The sequence below is a fragment of the Opisthocomus hoazin genome, chromosome 2 (assembly GCF_030867145.1).
Source record: "Opisthocomus hoazin isolate bOpiHoa1 chromosome 2, bOpiHoa1.hap1, whole genome shotgun sequence".
NCBI classification, from domain to species: domain Eukaryota; kingdom Metazoa; phylum Chordata; class Aves; order Opisthocomiformes; family Opisthocomidae; genus Opisthocomus; species Opisthocomus hoazin.
The window spans coordinates 86,344,750-86,372,251 of NC_134415.1; the positions used below are offsets into that span (position 1 = coordinate 86,344,750).

General features: G+C 39.6%; 1 protein-coding gene across 2 annotated transcripts; it reads right to left on the minus strand.

The window, feature by feature from the left end:
- Nucleotides 1-26,920, minus strand: FHL5 (four and a half LIM domains 5). 2 transcript variants are annotated; one of them, XM_075447300.1, is made up of 6 exons: nt 26,839-26,920; nt 10,330-10,511; nt 7,885-8,059; nt 5,210-5,379; nt 2,945-3,131; nt 1-1,765 (listed from the first exon to the last, which is right to left on the minus strand). In XM_075447300.1, the coding sequence occupies exons 2-6, from the start codon at nt 10,486-10,488 to the stop codon at nt 1,614-1,616; spliced, it is 843 nt and encodes a 280-aa protein (XP_075303415.1). In that variant the 5' UTR covers nt 10,489-10,511; nt 26,839-26,920; the 3' UTR covers nt 1-1,613. The 2 variants fall into 2 exon arrangements, with proteins under 2 accessions (XP_075303415.1, XP_075303425.1); XM_075447310.1 differs by lacking the exon at nt 26,839-26,920 and adding an exon at nt 25,172-25,255.
- Nucleotides 26,921-27,502: the final 582 nt, after the last annotated feature.

Consider the following 27,502-nt stretch of genomic DNA (forward strand, 5'->3'; position numbering starts at 1 on the left):
TGTACTTGTTGGTCAGTCATTATCCATATAGATTTTATGCCACTGCAGTTCATCTCTGGTTTAGCTATGCACACGTATTCTCTTTTTTTGTTTATCTTTTTTTCACTTTTCTACCTAAAGTAGTGGCTGGCTTCAGTATGAATAAAGCCTACTCAAGTCAGCCAAATAACTCTATGAACTTAAGGTCAGAGTCTAAAGGACAATGTATGACTTAAAGATGTGCAAGACGATGACTAAAACTGCACAGCAGTGCGGAATCTGCCATCCTTAATATCACTGCACAGCTCACAACAGCTTGGTACAGACACTGTAACATGAATCAGGCCACTGTAACATATAACGTGGAAGAAGGAAGAAGAGAAATGTTTGTAACTCAGCATTAAATGACCTTTAATAATAGACATTTGCGCGCTGAAGCTCAGCAAGCAGATATAACCTTCTCAAAGCTAGCTACCTAGAACCTAATACCTTGCACTAAAATCAAGGACTGCCTAGCTTTCAATGACAACATTACCAATTCTTGACACGATATTGGCAAATGCATGTGGCATATGGCAAAATGAATTGGGTATTGGCTCTGAAAAGCTTATAGCCTGCTATAGATAAGCAGGCATTTACAAAAAAAGGGGTAAACTGTGAATCAGAGACCTAGCAGGGTGGAAATGGTAAGGCTGTTAACAGTGTTTCGACTGCTGGCAAATGGGTTTTGAGGGGAGGAAACATACAGGGGTAAAGGGGCAAGTATGAGTTGGCACTTGTGCCTACTAATAAAATATATTTTCTAAGCATGTATTTGAAAATCTAGTGAAGACAATGGAGACAGAATCTTAAGACATATTAGCTATCGGAAATGTACATCGGCACTATCCAATTTGGGCAATTCTCACTTTTTACAGAAGCTCAAAATCTGATTTTTTATGCTCTAAAGCAGTTATGCCTGAAAAATGAAGTAAAGTTAACCAATTTTGGGAAAGGACCTGTCACTCAGTTTTTGGGATGACTAAAGACTATGTTTCTGCACAGGAGCAATCAGAGAGGAAAATAAACTTTTTGCTCTTAATCTGACCCTGAAATGGACCTGTCTAACTTGGTGGCCCTTTGTATAAAAGCATCCTCTCCTCCTGCCTTCTGCCTGCTTTTTCAGCAGCTTTCTTGCCCAAAGTATGGAGGGAGCTGATATTTATAAGTTGTTCTTATCCGTATCAAGGATGTGCCCAGCTTTCCACACGAAGGTCTGCATCTGTGAAGCAGTGCTGATGCCTCAGCATTAGTCATATGCTATACAGACTTTTCACAATCCTCCTTGGTTCACAGGACATAAAATGTAAATTTTTAAGCTTCTAACGGCAGAGCGCAGTGTGTTACAAGGAGAAACATAGTGCAATTAGATTTAAAATATATATGAATCTTTTCTGCATTATTTTCTTAACCAGTATGGGGCTCTTTAAATTTTTTTTACAGACAATTGAGAACTGTTAGAATTAAACTGCTGTTGGAAAGTTACCTGAATGACTAAATAACTGTTATACCTTTTAGATGATTTTCTTACTGCAGAGTAATGAAGTACGTCGCTACAGAGCAAGAATAACGCAGCTGTACAGCTCTCCACAGACCTATGAAGCAGAGCCACATTCATGACAAAGGACTTCATCCTGCCGAGTCAGGAATCCTTGGCCCACCAGTGAGACCGAGCATTTCACACAGTTAAAACATTCCCCATGCCACTGCCGCTCTTCAAATGAGATAAATTTGGCACCTCCGAGAGCTGAAAGAGATTGTGGAAAGAAGATGTGAAACCAATATTTCTGGGCATGGTTCAGAAATGCAACAGACTGTTTTCTAATGTGTGATCAGGTTGTCATCCATAAGCAAACAAACTAATGAACAAAAATCTGAAAAAGTCTGAAATATCCTTTGTTGACTGAACCGAAAAACACTTCAAAATTAAATACAGTGAGAAATATTTTAAGCAAAGCCACAAGTCACTTTCTTGTTGTCATATCCTATTATAAACTCTGAACAGAATAGGTTTATCAGAACGTCCATTCATGTTTACTGATCTTCCCAAGAAATTCTCATGAAAATTTTTTGCAGTGTGCAGATACATATAGTTTCTATATATCAGTGAGTGAAATGTAGTTATTTCCACCCAAGTTTCTTCAGCATGGAGTCTTTAGGAAATTACCAGATCACAGAGTTCCTAGCACGAGTATCTGAAATAAAACATTAGTGTTTTTTGTGTTTTTTTTTTCCTGTTTTTTTTTTTTTTTGTAAAATCATGCTCATTTATTGGGTATTCATCATTATCTTTCTCCACTTACATATGCAGCATGCACCTGTAACAATCAGACTGTACTCTTCAACAGTTCAGTCCACACATAATAGAATTTCAATGCAGAACACCAGCAAATGCTTTAAGAAAACTTCAGCTACCATAGACTAGTGACCTATATGTCTAATATTAAATCATCTATGTACCCAAGGATGCATGCAATAAAGCTCTGATGCATTTGGCAAGCTTTCTTGTTTGACAGGTGTGCTTTACCAGTAGGCTGTTAATTCGTGTCCAGTTTGATCATATTTGCAACAAACAAAGCTGAAGAAACTACGGACACGAGTGACTAGCATGTACTGTCCTGAGAAAAGCCAAAAAGTGCCTTTTCACATATTCCTAGTGAAGAATTTTAGTGCAGTAAGCACTAAATCAAACAATGGAAGAAATCCTTTCAGCACAATTCCTCAGCAGTGGGGGAACATGTGTGATCAGTATCTCCTAGCAAGACACATTACATGTGATGGAAAGAAGGTCTCTCTAGCAGTTAATTCCCTCAGTCTTTCATTATGATGAGACTATTTTTAACACTGTTTTCTACAGGAAAGGTCTGATTTGTGAGAAGACTGATGGTTCATCAGTGTCTAGTCCCTTCTAGAAGATGCGACTCACCTGTAATAGGTTTCTTGCAAGCAGCACACTTCTTAGCATAGAGTTTGCTGAAACAGTCTACACAGTATGGATACTCATCTTTGGAAATAAACCTTTGTCCAGACAGCTGGGTTTTACACCCAGCACACACAAAGCATTCTTTGTGCCAAGGCTGGTCATGGTAGGTCACTCCCCCAGAAGTTATTACCTAGTGTATTGACAAAAAGGACAGAGCAATGAACTAAATGTGTGAATTCTGAAGGATTATGCAGCCCTTCATAAATCCTCCTATTTGTTTTTTCTCTTTCCATATGCACAAGAGAAGAGAGTGCGGTCATGTCAACTGTTTTTCATCTGAAATATCAACTTGACTAACTGCAGTTGAGCTGAACATTCCACTGGTTTGTTTTTCTTGATTTTCTATCACAGGATAACATCGTGGTCTGCAATACACAGTTTAGCTTGTTGTGTTTTTTCTGTTACACGTGTGGATGAAGGCTTAGCATCAGGAGTGCTCTCAGAAGAGCAATTCTCAGTGACAGACAGTGGATGAGAGAACTGATGCTGAGATTATGGCTAGTCTCCTACTGAACCTGGCATTTTGCTGTCTCACAACTAAAACAGTGTTTTGAGTAGGAAGAAAGAGACAGCAAAGAAGAAGAAATGAGACAGAAGGGAGATCTACACTGTCTGAAGAAGAAAAAATCTCAGAAGAAGAAAAAAATTATCAGTGTCATCAAACTTCTCATTCCCTGCAACTCACTCACAGCTCTCCACTGCTTATTTCTGAAGACAGAAATTTCCAGTTGCTCTATGGTTTTCATATGTGTAGCAAAAAGCTCATTTCACAGAATTTGTGAGAGACTGTATACAGAAATATCTGTAGAGATAAAGATGAGCTGTAAGATAGTGTTTCTACTGTCAAGTCACGTGCACAACAATGAATGAATGAATACAGTTGGAATAGCAGGAGAAAAAGCTGGAGAAAATTAATTTTAAAAATATTCACACCATCAGGTTTCCCTGGGGAATACAGTTTCAGAGAAATAAAGAATAATACTGGGAAACATCAAGCAATAAGAAATTTAAGTAGTTCCCGATCCCCTTAGAATTCCAATATTGGGCTACTTCTAACTCTCAGTTGCTTTTCCATTAAGCTCTCAAAATATCTGGCACAAAATTCAAGACTCCAGTTTGGCAGTTTAATCTCTTTGGGCTCAATTCTTATTTATGGGAACTGATGCAAGTTGAAGTAGTAAAATTGTTTTACCTATTATGTAGGGGGAGTCTTTGCATTCCTAGAATTTTTAATAAGCAAATCCTGATTATTTCACATAAATGTGGCTAACCTCAGTTCCTCTAATAAACAGAGAGCAGAATTACTATATTTGCCATGTGATCATTTAATGCAAATTAAAGGCTAGATGTAGCGATATGGGAACATATAAAAGTACTTTCTAAAGTACTTTTTTTCTACTGAAGAAAAAAAACAAGCAGCAGATTTTCCTTCAATTAAAAGCTTTTGTTAGAGGTTTACAGAGAAACATTAAATAACTTTAGAAATTCTAAGCTATTTGACGAAGAGAAAAAAAAAAAAATCATTTCCAGAGTGATATAGGTACTGAAGAGTAAGTTAAATTCTGCCATAAAAAGCAGCTTAAAACATTTCCCTAGACAACAGTATCACACTAGAACCATGCTTTTGCCAATAAAGTTTGGATCAGATGAACCTTGAGGAAAAAAGAAAAACTCATTTGAAATCAAGCTTTCTGGTACCCACAGGGGAAGCACCATGTATTGAAACACTGGGAGTCTTGACTAGTATTATCACAACTGAATATTAGTTAAGCTGCTTATTGTCTGATACATTTCCAGAGAAAAACAGGCAAGACTGTGAATGCTTTGCTCAGATTAGGTGGCTTATTATGCATGTGAATATATCTGAAAAATGTTGGAAAGGGAGGCTTGTTTATCAAGGCAAAATAAGGAAAGAAGGGTTTTTATATAACTTCCAGTGAAAAATTCAACCTTTGTTAAAAATCACAATCGATAACAAAATAATCCCAAAGTATTTGTTTTGGTCAATAAATTTATTTCAAGTATAATCAGGTTTCTATTAATACTAACTAGAAAGGAACAGCAGACACTGTCACAGTTGGTTTTCAGTGTCTGATGTCACAAGGAAGACACTGCTCTTCCTCTCGGTTCACCAGACACGATCCAGCCCCTTCCCCCACGAGCAGTATTGCCTTGCTAGGGCAATTTTTCCATTGTACATTTAATTACCTTTTTGCAAGCATAGCAACGGTGAGCAAATTGCTTCTCAAAACAGGGCATGCAGTAATTCTCATTGTCTTTGGTGATCAGTGGTTTTGTTCCCAACGGTTGCAGGCAATACTGGCAAACGAAACAGGATTCATGCCAGGAACTTCCCTTAAATTCCATTTTACGGGAACCTGCGAAAACCCAAGGTGAAAAATCCCCCCAGATACAGCCTTGTAACATAAGTTTTAAATGTTGGAAAGACTCTTGTTTTTAATCTTCTATCTCAGTATTGTGTTACCTAAGAAAGCACTTGTCCTCAATTTAATAGAGTTTCAAAGTATGTACTTGAAATTTCAAGAACACATTCGGTGCCATACGTTCACCTGGCTAAAGACGTGCTAAGTTGCCCAAGCTGTGATTTTTAGAGTCTGTCATATGAATGTTTTAAGGTTACTTCTCTATGATACGCTTCAGTTGCTCAGAGTTTCTCTCAGGCCAGTCAATACTGTGGTGATGTTCAGGTACACAGCACTTTTATAAATTAAAGATGAATTTGCTTGGATGTTTAGTACATCTATTAACGTCCTGTCTTTTGTCTTCCTTAAGCTAAGCCTCCTTCGCTTATAAATGTATTATTTATCTTATTCAGCTTAAGCTGGCAATTTCTTTTAAAGTAAACCTTTTTTCTGTGATAAAGCACACTACACTGTCTCTTCTTATAGCTCATAATTTCCGCCCTACATCAACTGGTTTTTTTAGTGTGTTCAGCTCAATGCTTTTGATCCGGTGCAAGGACAGGTGCAATCCCAAGAGAAAATCGCTGAGTTAAATGTCTGCCAGAGGAGTTTCAGAGCTCTTAGCTCTGTGTACAGGTGCCCTGTACACCTTAATGTAGATGTGTAAATCTAAGATATGCACATATATCAGAGAATGATTTTTCCAGTGACTCTCCACCATAACTTCCTCCCCTGCTGGCACAATCAGATTAAAAAGAGAGGTGCCAAATGCTTTACCATCCTTTCCACACAGAATGACAGAATGACAGAATGGTAGGGGTTGGAAGGGACCTCTGTGGGTCATCTAGTCCAACCCCCCTGCTGAAGCAGGGTCGCCTACAGCAATTGCTGATATAACTGATTAATTCTGCAATACCTGTTTCCTGGACTGTGGGGTTAGTGGAGAGAGAAACTGCTTGCTGCATTTCAACATAAAGGTTTGCAGCTTCCTCCCAGTGATCAGAAGGCTGAATTCACTGCCTTTGCCCACTGGGTGTTGTCAACATAGAGCTAGCAAACTGAAGACGAAGAAGTTAACGATTTAGAAACTGGCTGGGATCACCATGCCACTTCAGTTCTCTGTTTGCCCTGTTATTCCTACCCTCAGCACTTGCTGCAAGGATTTAGTCTCCTAGACTCTGGGGCAAAATCTGCAAGACAGATGTACACCAGAGGACAATAATGCAAACCCCACTCTATTCTGGTGCTATTGTCATCACATCTCGTAAGGAGTGCCTACTAAACAACATTCCTTTAACTATATCAAATTTAAGCAGTATATCATCCATAAACTGAACACAACTATATTGCTACATTTATTTCCACTAATACAGCTTTTACCTCTAACAAAAAGGAAATAAACTGCAAAAGTACACAGTTGCATCAATGCTACAGGTTGAACCATGACATCAGTGGCCTAGTATTTATACGAAGATAATAATTCTGTACAGCCCAGATCTTATTGTTTGGCATTAAGGTCTACTGAAAAATAAAATTCCTATGTTACTGCCAAATTTACTGATGCCCTTGGCCAGAGGTTCCCAAACTAGCAGTCATGAGGCCACGGCAGATAGTTTGCAGCTGGTATTTGGAGTCATACATGTGATCCATGAAAAGGTTCAGCGCTGCGGGTAGTTTACTGTTCCAAATGCTAGTGACGTATTTTACTAAGCATTTTCCTACTTCATTTTGCCACATAGGGTGCTGTTGCTTCTCTTAGATGCCTCTGAAGAGGCAGCTGTCAGGCAATCTCTCTGTAGTATGAGCTTTACTGGTGCGGTAGCAATGAAAGGCCTAGAGGGTGTCCTGAGCAGACATGATTAAAAGCCAAGAAGTAGTTTGGTGGAAAGTGCAGAATTTTTAGGGTTGTTAAAGGCAGGAAATAAACCCTTTGTAAATGTATCTGTGCTTGTAATCTTTTTAGTAAAAATGCTGATAATCATTTGAACACAAAATGTAATGTTTTGACATTTTAAACAAAAAATATTTCTGAGAGAAAGAAACAGTATAAAGAACATGAGACAGATCTGACACTCCAAGTCTGGCCAACGTAACAGACAAAATGCAGATGTGCTGTCTGATCTGGCACTCCTGCTAACGATAGCTCTGTTTGCCTACCTCCACTCACAGCAGGATACGCTTCCTAAGAGCTGCAAGCAGAATCCAGGACTCCACACAAACACATTTTACCCTATCTTGAATGCCAATACTCTTTATAAGGATTCACAAGCTCTGTCAGTGCTAGACCAGAGGTATCTGCCTGCCCTCTCTTCACTGCCAGGAGAGTACTACACACAAAGCAGATGTCATCACCTGAAAGCTGTTCTGAAAATCAAGGACCTTGTAGCTCAGTTATTCAAGGATGTGGTTATAATAAAAAATGCAGTTCTATTTTTCACCAAAGAGTCCCTGTTGTCTTACCAGGCATAATGGTCTTCTGGCAGTGGAAGCACTTAGATGAATACTCATCAGAGTAACATTCAGTACACAGCAAGAGCTCGTCCTTGGCAGCAAACGGTTTCTCCACCAGCGAGCGACTGCATTTGGCACACTTGAAGCACCCCTCATGCCAGTGGCGGCCTTTGTAGGCCAGATCCTTGGAGAAAGCAAGTCCATATTAATGGAGACACCTCTCCAGTCTTTTTATCCCCTAGCTCCTCCCAGAAATAAAGTGAAAAACAGAGAGCATTGCACTGGCTACTTGCAGAGGTGACACGTGCATCTGGCAGGAGGTGAGCTCAGCAGTGATATTAGTGCACAACACCACTGTGTCGGGATATTTTGTGATCTCCTGCAGAGGCCATTAGGAGCTGCTTTGGCATGAGCAATTGTCCTTCCTTATGTAACAGCAGAGATATGTTTTTATTGGAAAAAACATTTCATGTTCTACAGTTGGCCTTCAAGGGGAAACAAGTAACATTTTAATGTGCGCAGGCCACCTGACAAGAAGTGCATTCTCTACAGGCTTTGAAACGAACTTCATGTATTTTTCATGGTTACTACTTTTTCTCCCAGTTGACACTACATAACACTAAAGAAAGATAATATTATTGCAGAAAACACGCAATTAAAATCTCATTGAGAACAAAATGATTCATGGGAAGATTATTAAAAAATTATTACTTGTATTTACACCTAACATAACTCCTCCTAAAACCTTGGCAGAAAAATGTTTAAGACTCATCAGGCTTAGGGGATGAAAAAGCTAACAGTATATGTACAAAACCTCCACTAAGAATTTAAAAAAAGAGCAAACAGAGATTTTATTTTTCCAAGGTTAAAACAACAAGAGAAAAATGTACCATCAACAACTCCCCCCCTTAAAAAATAAACCAGAACCTTCCAGGACTCCTTTATAAGAAAGAAGCACAAAAGCACACAAATCCAATCTCATTTTTCTCCTTTGTCAGATCCCCACCCTTTAAAGTGCTAAAAATGAAATACATACCGTACTTCATTTCAGAAGGTGCTGAGCACCTACCCCTTCCATTTGCTTTGGGTAGCACTCTGAACCTTTTAGCAGATAGGCTATCGCCCCAGAGCAGCCTGAGACAAAGACTGGGTGAAGTGGGGAGGAACAGAGCCGAGTTCCAGCACTTTGGCAGAGGTAGGACAACCAGCTGTAGATCTCTGTGGGCCATTTTCTAGCTGAGACTGGCCTGCTGCACTCCTCTCTTATTACTCCTGCCTTTTTTCTCCCAATTTTCTCTTCTACTCAGTCCAAGGACACAATTTTTTGTTAATGATCTTTGCCATTGGTGGTCCTGCCACTTACTTAATTTTAAATTTTAAAAGTGTAATTGGTGAGCTCAGAGCACATGTTCTCCAGGTGACATTGACTGGAACTACGTATAGAAATCTGCTGTGGAAAGATGCTGATGAGAGCTTGAGAAGAGTCTTCATCCAAATTAGCATTGTCTTTGGATGATTCCTTTATGGCATTGAGCTATACTCTGACAATGTGCTTTAAAAACCATGAAGTGCTGTGGTTGGGGAGGCCTCCTGGGAGGCTTATTTTAATAACTTTCTGACCTTCTATTCCAAAAGAACGTAGGCAAAGCAGACATGGGGAGAAGGTGAGCATTATGTACTGAACTTGGCAAAACAAAGGCATTTTGACAGGTTTCATCTGACCTTCAAATTGAATGTCAACTGTACAGGCTGTAAATTGAAGTATGAGGTACTGTAAACCCTGTTCAAGACTACAGAGGAACTCATATTAATTAATATTCTAAAAAACGGGAGAGGTGAAAAGAAAGCCAAGACCAGAAACACTGCCACTAACATGCCATCTGTGAGATGAGCAAGTTAATCATGGAATTGGGTTAAAATTAAAATATACTTCCTTTCCAAGAGACACAGGGAATAACATACAAATTATAAACATGGTTTCTTTTCAGATTGATGTTGGCATGTCAACACCTACGGTAAAAGTAATTATGTAATACTCAAAATACTTTTTTTCAGTGGACATCTCAGAAATTCCAAAGTTTCATTCAGCCTGATCCATGGAATTATACCAGCATCCTACTGCCCGTCAAGCATTGTGAAGTCTCTGCAGCCAGTGAGTGACTGGAGGTGACAGGCGGAGTCTAGTTGTGGTCCACACGTACACCACAGCCTTGGTGTATGTTTGAGGTGTATGTATGTGCAGATTTCCTAATCTTTGGGAAAGCTTCCTTATTTCCCTTATTTCTGGGCTAGTAGTATTGTTTCTCTCTGGTGTGCGTGCATGTACAATGACCATGCTTAGGTCTTTTCACCAGTACAGGGATATGCAGAGGGTTGGACATAGAATCTGCTATTAAATAAATGGGATTTCTGTATAATTTAGCAAAGAACAAGAAGTGAAAGTTGAATTTTTACCTTGGAATCGCACTCAATAGGTTGCTTGCACTCTTCACAGGGGTTGGCGAATAGGCTGTCATAACATCTAACACAATAAGCGTTTTCTTCTCTTAATGCATACTTGCTTCCACGAAGAGACTGCAGGCAGTAATGACAGTCTGTGTGATTGCTGGTCATTCTGATGGCGTTCTCCACGTGATCTGGAAAGATGGAAAAATCATGTAATTCAGTGGATGACCTGAATTTTGGCTTGCCCAAATAGTAAGCAATGCTGCTTTACCTGTGAAAGTTAAGACAGGCGTTTCTTGGTCATTTGCAGTACCCTGGATTCCTAATATTGGGCTGTTCCGTAATAAAATGGTAGTCTTTAACAACATAGACTGTGTATTGTGCTACCTACAAAATGGGCAGCAAGAGGGCTGCTTCAGCTTAATCTAATGGTACTTACACTGATAGGTTAGGTACCTGAGAAGGAAGCTGTCTTCACATTCTCTACTCACAACTACTGACTTTATGCGCATTACGTACTGGATTGTGAGGCATGGTTTATCCAAAAATCAGGGAATGGAGATAGAAACTATAGTTCATAAATTAAACCAGATGTGGAGTTAAAAGGCCAAAGAGAAGTGGCAAGAACTTTGTAGTGTGCTTTTGTCTTTCTGCTCATTCCTTCCTTTTCAAAATACCCCCATCTCTACCTACTGCACAGAAGGAAGACAAGGGACTCCAAGCTATACGGCCGTTCTTTACGTAATCTTAGCTGTGCTGCTAACATTTGGTGGCAGTGTAAGGTGATACAAATAACCCTGGATAGCAAAATAGCGAAATATAAAGAGAAATAAACTAAATAAGATCCAAACAAAATCATAACTCAAAGCAAGTTTCTTGTGTTGTTATTGTAAAAGATTGTCTTTTCTTACATATTTCTGCATTGCCAGGTTCCATGTTGGCAGTGCCAAAATACTGAGAGATAGATTATATTTCTGTGCCAGACAAATGCAGGAAATACCACAAATCTATTGAGATCTAATTGTACGAGTTTCCCATCCTTCAGTTTTCCAGGCTAAAGGAGGCTTGGATAAGTATCCAAATCTCAGCTTCCTATAGATCTGCAATGCTGAATGTTTTAAGGATTGTGGACATGAAGACTTATTTCAGTCTTCTTGTTGCTGGTTGGATCATCAGCACTTTGCTAAAATTGGGTCTTGATTCCTGGGAATGAAGGAAGAAGAATCCAGAAAGTTCACAGTGAAGCAAACCCAGAAGCATCTGCTGGTCTCATTGGATCGCACCCTTCACTAAACTCATGGAGTGTCGCTGCAGTCATTGCCAGCAACCATAAATTTTAGAGGATCTGAGAACAACCAGGGAAGATCTCCTAAAATATTTACATATCAGTGACTTCTGGCGGCTGAAATCTTTGCACTTCGAATAACAATGCAAATTAGTTTATCTTAACCAGATGCAAAGCCTGAGGGCAAGGAAGAGAAGCACATGAAGAACAAGATTTGAGAGAGCACTTGCCATCGCAGAACATACATCTATTCCATTTGTAATTACTCCTCCATACCTGATTTTATACACTCACTGCCTGTCTTATACCCATGGCTCAGTTTTCTAAAGGTGTTTCATCTTTTTCGGGGTTTCTGCTTTGTGAGATGTAATCCAAAATGATTGTTTGAACTACGAGAAAGGACAATTACTGCAGGTCTCCACTGGCACCAGTGCACAAGGTCAGCCATTTATTGATCTATTCTTGGAGGGATAGTAGTAAGATGGGATGCCATCCAGAGGGACCTGGACAAGCTGGAGAGCTGGGCCTGTGTGAACATCACGAAAACTTCGTGTTCCTGTAAATCAAAAATCTTTTGAGTTTAATTAATTTATTGTATTTCTGACTGCCCTAAATCTTTGTGTTAGTCAAGACAGTAAAGAAATCAAATAATCTGTAACTCAGACCAGTGGGAAACATGCTTTCTTAAAAGTATTACAGATGTGTTTTATGTGGTATCTTTGGAATAATAGTATAACTGGGCTTCAATCTGGACTTCTGTTTCCTTAAGATCAAACAGAGCTTTGCATGTGAAACAAATGAACCCATGTATATGAGAAAATGACATCCATCAGCTTGTACTTTTGCAGAACATGACATATAAGAAACAGACACAGCGCAGTAATTCAGTGCATGATCACTACAGAGTCATCACCAAACTCAAGGTTAAGTTTTGCTCATTTTCTGTATTGGGGAAGCAGTATAAATTGGTGGCTAGGGAGACAATCAAGGAATGTTTGTGGTTAACTGGGCCCCATATTCAAGGTCATAGGACAAACCTGAAATGGTTTCAGAGGAATTTTCATTCCTTTTTATTGTGGGAGTTAGTTATGAACTGCCTCTGAGGATAACCCTGAGCAGATCTTTCTGATTTCCTTCCTGCTAAATCAGCATCCCAGCTTCCTAACACAGTTTTGTCTCAGCCTAAAAGTGGCGACACGAAAATCCTAACAGGGAATGCCTGAAGAGCTTATCTATTACTCATAGCGGTTTTTGTTGTACAAAGCTCACCAGTAGCTTCAGGTATCTGCAGATATATATCTGTTTTTTCATTTTAATGAATGGTGATAGGTTTTTAAGTTTGTGAAAACTCTGCATACCCAACAATGTTCTTCAAAAAGTGGTTTTCTTGATTTGTTTTTTTTTTACTTCCCAGGAATCCAAGCTGTTCCAGGAAGCTTGGGTTATATACACATGCAAGACCTGTTATTGTAACACTCCAGAACTTCTAAATTTGTAATGTAGTTCTCCTCCTAAAAGCCTATATGGGAACAAAATGCCATTACTCCTGTTTTACAGATGAGAATGGCTGCTTGGGAACATTAAAAGAGTACACCCAAGACCAGAGTCAAAGCCTGGGGCTGTCCTTGAGCTGCTCCTCTAGTAAAGTGCTCAAGTCACCCAAGGTTTTGTTTCAGAAGAAGTCTTCAGGGTTTGACCATGATGACATACAACCATATTTGGGAATGAAGCAGTGATGGTATGAAAAATAATGATTTTTGCAAACCTCTTGGCAAAGGTTTGGGTAACCTTTGTGAACTACTTTTACCGTTAGACAATGCAACAAAAAACAGTAAGTCTTGTTTCCCCCAGCACCACTTACCCTTGCTCCAATAAGTACGTGACGGTACGAGCACCATGCAGTTAAGCAGAATGTTTTTCTTGTGCTTTGATCTTAATCTCTAGAGAAATATGTTTACTGTAAGTTTGCTGGAAGCTAGACTTTGTGTTTTGAAGGTCAGTTAAGAAATCTCTGGAGGTCTGATGCTATTCAGTCTCATGGAATGAAATGCTGATGCCAGCATTCCAGCTGCTAACTCATGTCCTAGGCACACGGAAAAACTGCGATGTGTTCATTCCTTGGGAAAAGAGGATTTTGTTATCTAAATTGGAACAAAGCTGAATACCGCTGATTTTTATGTATCTAGTAGGCACAAATACATGATACCATTTGTGGTATTAGAATACTCCAAGGGTTGGCAGAGAGATGTTGCTGAAGATGTGAGGATATTGCAAGTGGAGTCCCTGGGGTCAGATTTGAGAATGCAGCAGTCTCATGGTATGAACTGTAAAGCAGATGAAAATAAAACAGAGCTGGCTACTCTGCCCACTGTTCCAGCAGATTAAGATAGAATTTAGCTACAACAAATTAGGAGAGGGGCTTTCTGTAGTGCCAAATAGTTTCCTATAAGATGCAGAACACTAGAAGACTTCCAGCAAAGAAACCGTAACAAAATGGCTGTGAAGTTGTGAAACCTCATAAATGTGGCACCATCAGGAAAGGAAGGCCTGTTTTCCAACTGGAGCTAAAAAGTACAGCCACAATGTTATTATGTCCCATAACAATTATCTTGATATTTTCTATAAATGTATGTTAATCTCCCTTAGATTATATAAATATAAGAAGTTCAGAAACATTAATCCTACTTAGATGGGAATGAATATACATAGGCATGTAGGTATACACATACATGTAAAAATATTGTACCTTTTACTTTATGGCAATTCTAGTGGACTATTTCCTGATCTAAATAAGCCTGACATTGAACTGCATCATCTTTTTCCTGAAGAATATATAATGAATGGAACAAGGCTTTCTATGAGGGAGGCATAAAGAAAGAAAAATGATGGCAAAATAAATCATTGCAACAGCACTGAAGGATATGAAAAAACATGATCTATTATGAGGGGTACACCCCTGCAAGTGATCCCAGACACTTTTTTCTTTTCAGTGAAGTACTTTTTATTTATTTTGGAACATAGTTTTGCACAAATTTGCTGATTTCTATTCCCTATTTTTCTTTTTTTTGTGAGAGCTGCTGAACAATTAATCACATACACTTGCAAAATACATTAGTGACTCAAGGTCACAACAGCACTGTAAAGCTAACAACATCATTATAAGGAAAAATTTCTGACAACATCATTATATTATAAATAAAAGTTTCTAACAACATTCTACAAGGAAATTTTTCCTCATTTCATAGATTGCAGTTTCTTGATTTCTCTGGAGGCCTGCTACCCCCCAGGGGTTACTGTAACTAGACCTAATAAAAGTCCTGACCACTCACGAAAAATGAACTCACAAGACAGTTAAACGTATGCTGCATTTTCAAAACACAGGCAACACCCTTGCTTTATCTGCTCCCTCGCTTAGAGTAACTGCAGTTTTCCCAGTGATACCTTTAAGATATGCTTGAGTGGTTCAAGGATACTAGAACTTTTTCTCTTCTAGAAACGGCTAGACAAGCAATAGGAACCAAGGGCATACATTACAGCTGAAGTCAAAACAAGTACCTAGAGGAAAGCAGACACGCAGGTGTTCCCTTTGAACGAGCTGTTCTGTCTCTGTGGCACAGCACAGCAACACAAAGCCAGGTCCTGGGCGCATCTGAGTGGGTGCAGAGCTCGCTCTGATGAAGTTCTGCTTTAAGCAGTCAGGGTGGATGCCAGCCAGGACTGTGCTCTAACAATATGACTGTACTGCTGCGAGGTCCACAAGCGACGTGGTTTTGGTGGACTGTGTAGGCAAAGCAGCTCATTCAGAGGCTGCTCTGATAGCCGCACTGCACTGCGCTGTACCGTGCTTACACGCCCCACGACCACGAGCAAAAAAAGGGCAAGAGCTCCGGCTTAACTAGGGGACCGAGCACCCCAGGAACCCTGTTTTGCCTTAACTGGTATTGCTATCTGCTTTGTTTACACCGTGCAAACTCAAACATCGGTGTAGTATCTAAATTCTGCCTTTATCCCAGTACAGCATAATTTGCTACTTACCTAAACTTCAAACTAGGAAAAATTAGAGCAGTGAAACTACCTTGATTAAGTGTTCACAGTGGTGCAGACATACAGAAATGCTCTTGTGGAAGAGACCTGACTAGCCTATGTCCCTCAAACCCTCTTTACTAGCTACAGAGTGGGCTGGAATAGCCTAGCCCAGTTGCTCTTCTGGCAAGCTAGATATTTCCTTTAATTCAGCCAGAGAACTTTCACCAGCAGCGTCCAACTTGCCCAATACAACTTTGACTTGCTACCAAGGTCAGCCTGAGCGGTTTAGTTGGCAAAGTTCAAATTAATGGCTCTGTATGGATCTCTCCTAATGGGTATTCTTCCTCCATTGTGAGCCTTGCTAGCAAAGCTCAATAATTACCACCACATTAAACCCACTGCACAGAGAAATTGGAGGTCAGAAATAAGCATGTCAAACATAGTAGCTGAAAGCAGGTTTTTTGGAAAGGGCAGACAGAAAAAGTTCTAACTGGCTACAGAATTAAACCTACATTATTTGCTGGGTTATTTTTTTTTTTTAACTAATCAACGCGTGGGAGTCAGGGAATGCAATTCACCATTTAATACAAGTAACGCACTGGTGTCCAGAGATTCCAGTCCAGAATAAGTGGCTCTGTTATTCTGAACACAGCAAGCTCGACTGATCAGCAGTCTTGCTGGCCAGTAAGGCAGCTCCATGTTTAAGCAGAGACAAACTGTCAGCGGAGTGCTCGGTATAGATTCAGGTCTCTCCCAAGCTATTACCCAGGAACACAAACCCTTTTCATCTGCTCAGATTCCTGGGTGCTGTTAATGTCTTCACGAGCAGCAGTACGTGAAAAAAGGTAGGGTTAATGCTAAAGCTTAGATAATTTCTTTTATTTTTCTGAAATTGTTCTTACCCACATTTTTTTGCAGGTTTTCACATAGTCTGGTAGAGCCTGAATTTTTTTCTTGTCTTCATCATGGAGCTCATTCCTTTGTGACTACTGTCAGATTTATAGAGTAAAACGAAGCCATGAAATATTTCAGCTGTACATTGGTGTACTTCTTCATGTAAAATCCTGGCAGTATTCTCAGTCATAGTCTCTGTATTCAACCACAAAACAGGTTTGAGGACTGCGTCTGGTACAAAAGGGCCATGTGATAAATTATACTCAAATTAGCTGGTGACCTACACACTTAGAAGACACTTAGTGTTAAATTGATTAGCTTCAGCTGCCCAAGATCCAAAAACAAAGCAGCCATGAGCCTAAGATGTGGATGAGAAATCATTAGTGAATCTTAGGTGCAATGTTACAGGATGGAATTTAAAGTAATGACATTAATGGGGTACCTCAGGGGTTGACACCAAGACCAATACTGTTCATCATCTTCATTAATGACCTGGATGATGGGATAGAGAACACTCACAGCAAATTGGCAGATGACACAAAAGTGGGAGGAGTGGCTAATACACCAGATGGGTATGCTGCCATCCAGAGCAACCTCACCAGAAGTGGGGCGAGAAGAGTCTCATGCAGTTCAGCAAGGGCAGCTGCAAAGTCCAGCCCCTGGGGAGGAGTAACTGCAGGTACCAGCACACGCTGAGGGCCAACCAGATGGAAGGCAGCTTTACAGAGAAGGACCTGAGGGTCCTGGTGGATACCAAGTTGAACATGAGTCAACAATGTGCCCTTGCAGGTAAGAAGGCCAACAGCATCCTGTGGGGCATTAGGAAAAGCATTGCCAGCAGATCGAGGGAGGTGATCCTTCATCTCTACTCAGCACTGGTGAGACACATCTGGAGTGCTGGGTCCAGTTCTGGGCTCCCCAGCACAAGAGAGATATGGATCTACTCAAAAGAGTCCAGTGAAGGGCCACAAAGGTGATAAAGGGACTGGAGCATCTCTCCTACGAGGAAAGGCTGAGAGAGCTGGGACTGTTCAGCCTGCAGCAAGGAAGCCCCAGAGAGGTTCTCATCGATGTATAAAACCACCTGAAGGGAGAGAATGAAGAAGAAGGAGCCAGGCTCTTTTCAGTGGTGCCCACTGACGGGAAAAAAAGCAATGGATACAAAGTAAAATACAAGGGATTCCATTTAAACAGAATAGAAAAACCTTTCACTGTGAGAGCGGTCAGACACTGGCACAGGTTGCCCAGAGAGGCTGTGGCGTCTCCATCCTTGGAGTTATTCAAAACCCAACTGAATACAGTCCTGGGCAACGAGCTTTACATGACCCTGCTTAAGCAGGGAGTTGGACTAAATGATCTCCATAGGTCCCATGCCACCTCAACCATTCTGTGCTTCTCTGATGGACCACAGAAAGTTGATCACTGCTGAATGATAAAAGAGGGAGGGGGAAATAGTCCACCAAATCTTATTATTCCCTTACGGGCATCTGAGCAGGAGTGGGGCCATTCCCATAACAAGAAAACAGGTCTCCTGTGGATGACTTTTTGTGATTGCACATCTACACTAGACATGTGCACAGTCTAAATGCATGAGAAATGTTATTCCTTTCAGTTGTAATATTTACATGCTTCAAGCTGAATGCACACTTTACAGTTTTGCTGCCTGTATCCTTGGAGCACAGATTTTGAAAGTTATTTTCAAAGATAATAAAAAACGTATATAAGCAATTAGGTTCTTCAGCACTATTAATTTCAGTGTTTCCTGATATTTCAAATCTGGTAAACATATTCTCTAAAGCCTTCTCAATTAAAATACATTCAATGGAATTGCACAAATTTGATTACAGAGGATAAAGCAAAGGAAACTAGTGATTCTAGATAATTTCTGCCAAAGACAAAACCAGTTTCAGCAGGTTCTGCATTTCCACAGGGAAAAATCACTTCCAACATTCTCAAGTCCCATCCATATGTGAAATTGAGAGACACATACTATTTTCTGTGTTATCACTAAGTGTGAAACATGATCCACATGTCCTTTGTCAACAATTCTGATACTTAGGTATGAATACTGCCCAAAAGCTGGGTCCTTTTTGATGGAAAGGAGTTAGTGGCTTGTCTGTGGTATCTGGTTTACCACGGTAAAGAAGATTTTGTTATTTTTGTTGTTGCAGGCTGGTGCAAGTCAAAACTCCTCTTCCTCACTGATAATTTTAAATTTTAAGATGGTGTTAATTGTTACAGACTAGACTACGGAAGAGATGTGAAGGTCTGGATGCCTTCAGTAAACCTGACTATTTTGATCACTTGGCTCAGAAGGAAATGTAGGCAGTGCTCTGCTCAGCCATTGCCCTGTACAGAACAACGAGGAATAAAGGAATGTTTGTGGCGCTGACATCTACACTAAATATACTCCTTACCAGAACTCAGCAGGGAAAGCAGATCTAAAAATTAATTTGCAATGAATTAAAGACTGCGCAAAGGAAAATGACTATAACCGTACATAAGTTTTTTCAGTTCAGCGGGCAAAACCATCCTAAGGAAGATGCAAGAAACCCCAGAACAGATGGCTAGGCAACAACTTGCTCATGAGGAAAGTTTCCTAATCCCTTTTAGAGGATTAAATTTATGCTCTGAAACTTCAGCATTTATAAGCTTCCAAAACTAATATAAATTAACAGAAAAGTTATTGCATCAGGGTGTTTTTGGAAGAAAAAGGAGTTTTGGACTAAGATTGTTCCAAAATGCTCCAACATTTTTATTTCTAAAATTTTGATGTATTTTAATGGAAAATATTTGCAAATGAAAAAAAAAACATTAATGGAAAATGTCAGCTTGTTTTAGAAAAGTAGGATTCAAAAAAAGTGAAATATGACTGAAAAATATTGGTCTAAAATGAGATCTCTAATAGAAAAATTAGTATTAAAATTGATTTTTCATATAAAGTTAAAAATTTAATTTGGAGAAGCAATTTTGTAGCTAACTTTTATTCTAGGAAAGAAGATGGGCATCTGAGTTAGAGTCATCTCATTTTGAGAGAAGAAATTTGGTAGCAAAAGGACATTTATGCTGGGTTACAGTTTCTTCAATTCAATTGGTGGAAATCTACAGAATAACATATTATACTTGCATGGAAATGTTAATGTATTTTTCTTCTATCAACCTACAACCCAGCAAGTACTAAATGTCTTTGCAAAAGAAAAACACAAAATGTTTGGGGCTGAACTGATCAGGATGAGAATCGGTCCCTGAGGTCACAGCTGATCTCTGGCAATGAATACAAAGCCTTCCCCACCACTCTTTCTGCCTGGCCTTTCCAGTCCCCTTTACTGCCTCCACCCTCACCTAAGATCCCCTAATCACAGAAAATGCTTTTCAAAGTGCTTAAATAAAAAGGAAATTAGAGTTACAGATGAAGACGTGCTCAAGTCCTGATCTGAGACTTTCAGTAGCCAGTTCGTCCCCAGTGTGTAAATCAGAGCAGCACTTTTGAGCCATCACCACCACAAGAGCGACTGCCCATCAAACATCTACCTCCCTGTTCCCCTCTATACGATGCACTAAAGTCAAGCTGCCTGCACAACTGAGCAGAGGTCTACCAAGGCAACAGCAGCATCTTAGCAATATAGGAACAGCACCGGGCAGGGACACGGCCACCTGAAAACGACACAAGCTTGGCCTTTGGGACAGAAAGCTTTCCTGGGGAAAACAAGAGCAACAGGAACCGGTGCCTGTGATACAGCGAGGAGCAAAGTGCTCACAGGCTGTGAAGCGGAACAGCCTTGCCACTAACACGTGGTAACAGAGCTTCAATAGGCAATGCTGGTGCTGACTGCAATCTTTAAGATCTTCATAAAAAAATAGGCCGTTTCTTGTCTTTGCAGATGCATCAACTGCAGAGACTGGGTTTCCCCCATCCCTTGCATGTTATTTCAGCGACAGAAAGGCAGATGAAGAGTACAGTGTCTCGTGAGAATGGCTACATCACATGAATTAAAATCCTTTCAAAAAAACCCTAACCTAAAACTGACTACACAGTACATTTTTTCTAGCTGGTTCTTTAAAAGCCTGCGACCTACTTTAGAACTGCTTTATGAAATAAAATGAGCAGCAAGAAAAAGATGAGCAGCAGCAGCAGCGAAGTTAGCAGAAAGCTAAAATTGGAAAGGATTTTCATTACTCTATTTTAAAAAAAAAGACCTCCTTCCCCCAAAACGAAACATAAAACTCCCAAGTGGTAATAAAGTGTCTGCTGCAGCGGCACAGCCTTTTACTTCTCTCCCAGCTGCACTGTGCCATCCTGACCTAGTTTTCTGAGGAAAAAAATAAATTCAGCTGCAGCACTTTTGTAACAAAAATATGACACCTTATCAAAATGAACCAAATCCAAAGATTTCTAATCTCAGCCCTGTTAAAAGATTGTCATGAGCTAGGTGGTGTTACAGCTTAGGGAAAGCAAAGGTTACTGAAGGAGTATGGCTGTGTAAGATCCCTACTTCAATTCTCATTATTACCAGGCCAAAACTTTTCACTGAAAACAGAGATGACACGGCGCTGCAGACAAGCCCTGGACTGCTTGCTACGCCCACAGAAATCACAGGTGGTGAAGCCACTGCTGTGTACCATCTGACAAAGGCTGGCAACTGCAAACGTAGCGTATACACCGTCTCTTCACATTATGTGTGAGATGTTTAGGGTGACCATTGCTGTGGCAGTGTCCTCTCCATGGAGAGGAACTCCATGATGTGCCTTCATGGACCTTTCCAAGGTAACGCAGGCTTCAGGATGGGCAGTCTTAAGGGGCAGGATCAAACAGAGAAGGAATGGGCAGAAACATTGGGTAGAGCCAATAACAGCCTAATCTCAAAGCAAGGGCTACCTACACACTTCGTTTTTTTAATGACAATTAACACAGTAGGCATTGCTACAAAACCTAGCAGCAAAGATCTGCAACTGCAATCTCTTTGGAATATAATGATCCAGTAATAACACAGCCTCATTGAAATACACATGCATATATTGCATCTGCTAGGTGTGCAGACCATGAGAGCTCTAATCTGGTGGAGAAAACCTCAAAGATGTGGTACTCTTTGTATTCTACTGCTTTTTACAGCAATAAACTGGTTATACAATGTAACTGAGACAGACGGCGAGAAAGGTGTCCAGCAAAGCACACAACCACCAACCAACATGAAAACACACTGTGAGTGTTCCTAAGCAGAATCATTTAACTTCCTTCTGCTTCCCCCTACATGAACCCCTAATTTGTCTTCTCTCAGAACAGGACCCCACAAACACTTGCATATGTATGTAAATTAATGCAGCTGAATAATTTAACTGAATTCATGGATATCAAATTAGGTGATTTAGTATTTTCTGGATTAGGTTTTTTAACTCTGCACGTTAGGGTTGGTGTCCTCATATCTATTGGGGAGCACTAGGCACAATTCACTTACGAAGCCCCAACATCTGCACCAAGGCTGCAGTAATAATTAGTACAATTTGGCCCCATTTAGGCATGGAGCTGACGGGAGAAAGGGAAGCATGTGGAGATCTTCAACTTCTTGTTTGTCCTCTACCCGAGAGGAGAAATAACAGAGTGTTACTAGGACTTAGTATAGAAAAAAATGTTGGGTTTGTTTGGGTTTTTTTCTTTTCCTTTTCTTTAAATATATGGCACTGTGCATTATCCATTAATCAGAAAAAAAATTGTTAATTGAAGACCTCTTGAGTCTTAAGCAGTTGAGTAGATAATGTCCTGTCATACAAAGTAGAGTGTATCATGGCATCGACTCTGTTTTAACATCAATCCTCATGTCCTGTGAGCAGCACCATCGACGACCAGTCCTCAGAGAGACTTAGCTCTGGGTTCTGTTCATGCCCAGCATGTACTTCAAATCTTTGTGCCACTTATGTTACCTGTTGTGCCTACTTGATAGATAAGGCCTGCTGAACAATCATATGACTGGGTATCCTAACATTTCCCTTAAGCCTTAAAATCTCTGTGCCAGTCATTAAACATATTTCTATTTTAACAGTGGCTATGATTTAAAATTAGACCCTGCAATGAGTAGACCATGGTATTCTGTCTTTCTTTATTATGATGTGAGGTTACTGACCTATCAGTTACTGCCCTGCTGGGATTTTAGTAATGTCCTGGCATGTGAAAAGGTCCTTTTTTAGGCTTTGGCACTACAACTTTCAGGGTGGATTTCTTGCTACAATTATAAATACACGCTGTCTAAAAGCTGATTCCAGTGTAAGATTGTCCTATTCTGATTGTAGGAAAATTAAGGATAGAGTTTATCTGAACACCCAAGACAGTCAACATTTGACTCAGACAAATAAAAACCACCAGTAAATTCTCAGAATTCTGGAAGAAATTTGGTAAAAATTAAGAAATCGCTTTCTAACATTTAGGAATATTTTAAGAACACGTTATTTAATTCATGGATATTGTGGAACAATGAGTCCACTGAAACTGATAAAGTCTATTCAGGTGATGACGTGAAGCCTGACGTGTAGCAACCATCTTTGCAAACCTAGAATGGAATTGACTGGTTTCAATAAGGGATGACGCTCAGAGTCTGTAACTCTGACCAGCTGTGGGGGACAAGGTCAGCCTGAGGAGAAGGAGAGTGGTAAGCAGCAGCAGAAACTACATTAAGGAATAAATACATTTCAAGTCCTTTTTTCTAATTTACGTTAAATTTGGTAAGTGTTTCCAGTAAAAAGTCTAAGCAAGTGATTACACAAATTAAGAATTCTGCTACTGTATTAAAAAAAATGTTTTGAGCTCTTAATTTGAAATGTTTCTCAGTGCTCTTCAATTTTCAAGCAGCAAACTAAACAAAGACTGACAATTAGAAGATCAGCATGAAACAGTTTTTCCTCTAAGCTTTTCGCTTTTTTTTCATGCAGACTCGCAGAACTCTAATTATGCCATAATTTGGCATGTAATAACACACAAATGAATCATGATGTGGCTGAATTTGAAAACTTGAAGCGCTCACTTGAGGACGACTGGGCCCCTGATAAATAGGTTTACAGCCTAATACTGTCCTTGGCTTCTGATCAATAGAATTATAACCTAATACTCCGAAGTATTTTACAGCCTTCCTTTCAAAGGTTTCAGAAGGCTTTTCTAATGACAGTAAAAAGGTCATCCTAAAACACCATTGTGAGATACTTGTCTACTGAAAAGGTTAATACTTGTCAAAGCAAAGTCATTGATTTGCTCAAAGTCAGAGAGCAAACCTGGAGGAGTGGGAAGAACAGAAGCCAGTCGCTATGCCTTTGCCATTAGATGGGGCTGCTCATCAGGCTGTATTCACGGCACTGGCCTGGGACAGTTAAAAACACTGTACGAAGGTTGTGGGTGGTCAGCCTCTGGTGCTAGAGGTAGAAAGCACTTCTAAAATTAGCTGAAGCAATAGAACATTCCAGTTGTGAACTTTGCAATTGTCCTTAATTACTCTGAGGTTACGATTAATATTTTTGCGCAAAATGTTCTGGGTGGAATTTTTCCAATTTTGTGTCAGATCTCTTAGGGCTACAGCGGTTGAGAGAGTTCCTGATTATGAAGGATTTTCCAGCCAATTTCGGTTGTTTCCAGACAGTTTTGAATAACTTGGGTTTGAACTCATTTTTTTCTCCCCAGTGTTACAAGCCCCATTTACAGATGGGGAACCGAGGCACAGAACAACTTGCTGGAGGTCACTCTGGACTGAATTCTGGTCTTGTGCGTGTGTGCTCTGCCAGCTACGCCATGCTCTGTCACTAGGTCATTCTTTCTATCAGTTCTGCTATATATGCACAAAGACACGTTATAGGAAAATCTGTATTTTTCTGAGTTATAAACTAAGCATCCAAGTGTGAGGCCAGCAACGAACTAGGGCAGCCTGTTCAGATCCATTATCCATAATATGCTGAGAAGTGCAAGAATTTAGCAGTCCTTATATACAGACCTAGAACAATTCAAACTCCAAGGCAACCGTGGCTGAGAAGAAAAGTAACCTACTAGCATGAATGAAGCAGAATCAAAGAAAACTCTAAGGAACGGAAACAAGAAAGGATAATAGTTGATGTATACTGTACAATATCAGAGAAGAACGGGGATATTCACAAAAGGTAACCTAAGCCTACTGAGGCTAATGAACAAGGCACTTTTTATAGTTAAGAGAGAGATAAAGTCCTCTCCAGGGTCACTTGTAGCAGAAACTTAATTTAGCCATCACTACAAAGGAAACCAAGGGAGATTAGCTAGCCTTTGTAACAGTCACTGTATCTCTGCTACAGAATTTTATGTCACAGGGTTTTATTAACTTGTTTTTAATACATCAATATATGCAGCATTTTTGGAGTGATGTTTGGATATATCTACAAAACCATCCTTATTTCATCCCTCTTACATTTTAGGGCAAAATACAAATGTATGAAACAAGGAGTTCACAGCCTCCTTTCTCACCAGAGCTGCACACCCTGTTCCCAGAAGAACGAATTCCACTGCAGGAGCGCAAGCGGAGCATCAGTAGCATTTTACCATGCCAACTTCCAAACTTAGGGCTCTAGAGATTTTAACAGAAAAGTTGCACTGGAAATCATTAATTTTACAGGTATTCTAGAATGAGATATACAACATTATCTTACCCTTAGCTGGCTGGGAAGCGTGCAGAAAAACTCAGGTCAGTTTTATTCCCCAGCTGATCTAAGAGCCTGAAAAGCATCTACGGCTTGTTTAGTTGACAGGAGGGCTGCTCATTTGCGCAGGGTCAGAATTTCACCCTCTGATTTTGGGCTTGACATTTAGAAACATGCTGGTTAAGATTTTCACATATCTTTCTGTCTGTCCATGGTTAGGCAATACTAAAAGTTTTTAACTTTTTTTGAGAAGTAAAACTCGGATATGGAAAAAAAAAAAAAAGAAGAAAGCTGGGTTTATTGGTAGATAGCCCACAGAACACACGTCTTACCAAGTCAAACAAAAATATACGCTTTGTAAAATATGACTGCTTGCAAACAACCTGGAGATACTATAGGTCACAACTGATCAGAATCTCTTTCAAGCAGTTTCTGATTTCATTTTGCTCTAATCCTACAAGAAGGTTAGTATGCCATCTGAAGTTTCTACCAATTACACCACTTTGAATCAAAGTGACTTTTGTGATACTGCAATAAAGTCACATGTCAAGACCATAAGCAATCTGTTAGAACATTAATATATTAAATTTGTTACAGCCTGTTCTGCTGAAATACTCTAGAAATGTCAACTCAGCACACAAATGGAGAAAAATATGGGTGAATATATTGACCGCAAATAAAAAAAGAGATCTGAAACTTTTTTCTAAATGTGAAAGATTTTGTGCCCAACTCCAGGTATAAAACCAGACCTTTTGAAAACAGAGGCAGTTCAATAAATATATTTTCAAACATTTATATTATTGAAAGGGAAACTATATTTGAGAGTTTTGTCCAAATTTAATTTTAACCTCATTATCAAAAAGACTGCCCTTATGAAATCATGTAGCAGTACAATTAGTATACACAGACTTTAATTAAAGGAATATTTCCACCGTTACATCTGCTTGTTAAATCTGCAATATAGACACACATTTCCAGCACCATTTCAGTAAGCAGTGGTATATCCTTTTAAAACTACTATTTCCCTTCCAATTCCAAACCAAAATTATGACCCTAAAAATCCTAAATGAAAGTGTCTTATGAAGGCAGAATTTGGAGATGATGCTTGATTGTTCTAACAAGTCCAAATATTGCTAAGAGCACCAGCTTGGAAACTGGTTTTACTTCAAAAAAAAGCACAAACAATCCTTGTTAGGTATTAAAATTACTTATGCTATGAACAAGTGACTTTGCTTACCAGAAAAGACACTACCTAGAAACTTTTCTTGCAATAGCAACTAGCTATGAAAGCTTGCTAAAAGATTAAAATGGTGACTGAAATGTCACAGGAAACAGCATACACTTTTTATGTTGGCTTGTTCTTTGGAGTAAACAAAATTAATCCTCATCTCATTACAAAGGAAACACCAAACAATCTTCCTGTAAACTAATGAGTGAGCCAATTAATAAAATGAAAACCACTTCATTCCAAAAAAGTGTCATATCTCTTTTGGTACACAAAATCAAAAATTTTTGATGCATGCGTAGAATTCTGCATCTAATTAAATTAGCAGTTTTGTATCTGAAGAAAAAAGTTCCAGCTTACTTGCTCAAAATGTTAAATTTGATACCTTGTATACTACCATATTTAAACATTATCAAATAAAGGAAAAATGGAAAAGAGCCTCGATACTCACATTTGGTTTTAAGCTGCTTCTCTTGGTAACTTGTGCAGCAAAATAAAGGAAGAAATAATTACACGTCTTCACAGAAACAAGCATTCATCAAGTCCAAAAGAAACAGAACACTTTGCCAGAGCTATTTGAGGGTCCCATCAGAATTTGGCTGGACAGAGGAAGGCTGAGGGTCAGTTTGTTTCCCTTAGACCTCATGACATTCAAATAGCTGGCTGCCTCACCAGTGAATCAAATCATTCCTTGACATACTGTGTTTACAAATTACAAATACATACCATGTAGGAGGTTCTTAAAGGAACATATTTTAAACAGTTGTCAAAAGGAGAAGGTCTCTTCTTTTAAAAAACTAAAGAATCAAAACCCCCTAACCCCAAACTGTATCACAAGGAAAAAAGAATATAAAAATAACTCCCCCCCCCCAATTATTATTCACAGAATCATAAAATGGTAAGGGTTGGAAGGACCTTAAAGATCATCTGGCTCCAACCCCCCTGCCATAAGCAGGGACATCTTCCAGTACACCAGGTTGCTCAGAGCTCCATCCAACCTGGCCTTGAACACTGCCAGGGAGGGGGCAGCCACAGCTTCTCTGGGCAACCTGGTCCTGTGTTTCACCACCCTCATGGTGAAGAATTTCTTCCTAATATTTAATCTAAATCTGCCC

Coding starts and splice junctions, on each gene's coding strand:
- FHL5 (XM_075447300.1), bottom strand. CDS start 10,488: ATGACCAGCAATCACACAGACTGTCATTACTGCCTGCAGTCTCTTCGT. Junction 8,060..10,329: donor CTATTGAGTGCGATTCCAAG/GTAAAAATTCAA, acceptor GCTTTCTCCAAG/GATCTGGCCTACAAAGGCCG. Junction 1,766..2,944: donor TTGCAAGAAACCTATTACAG/GTGAGTCGCATC, acceptor AATCTCTTTCAG/CTCTCGGAGGTGCCAAATTT.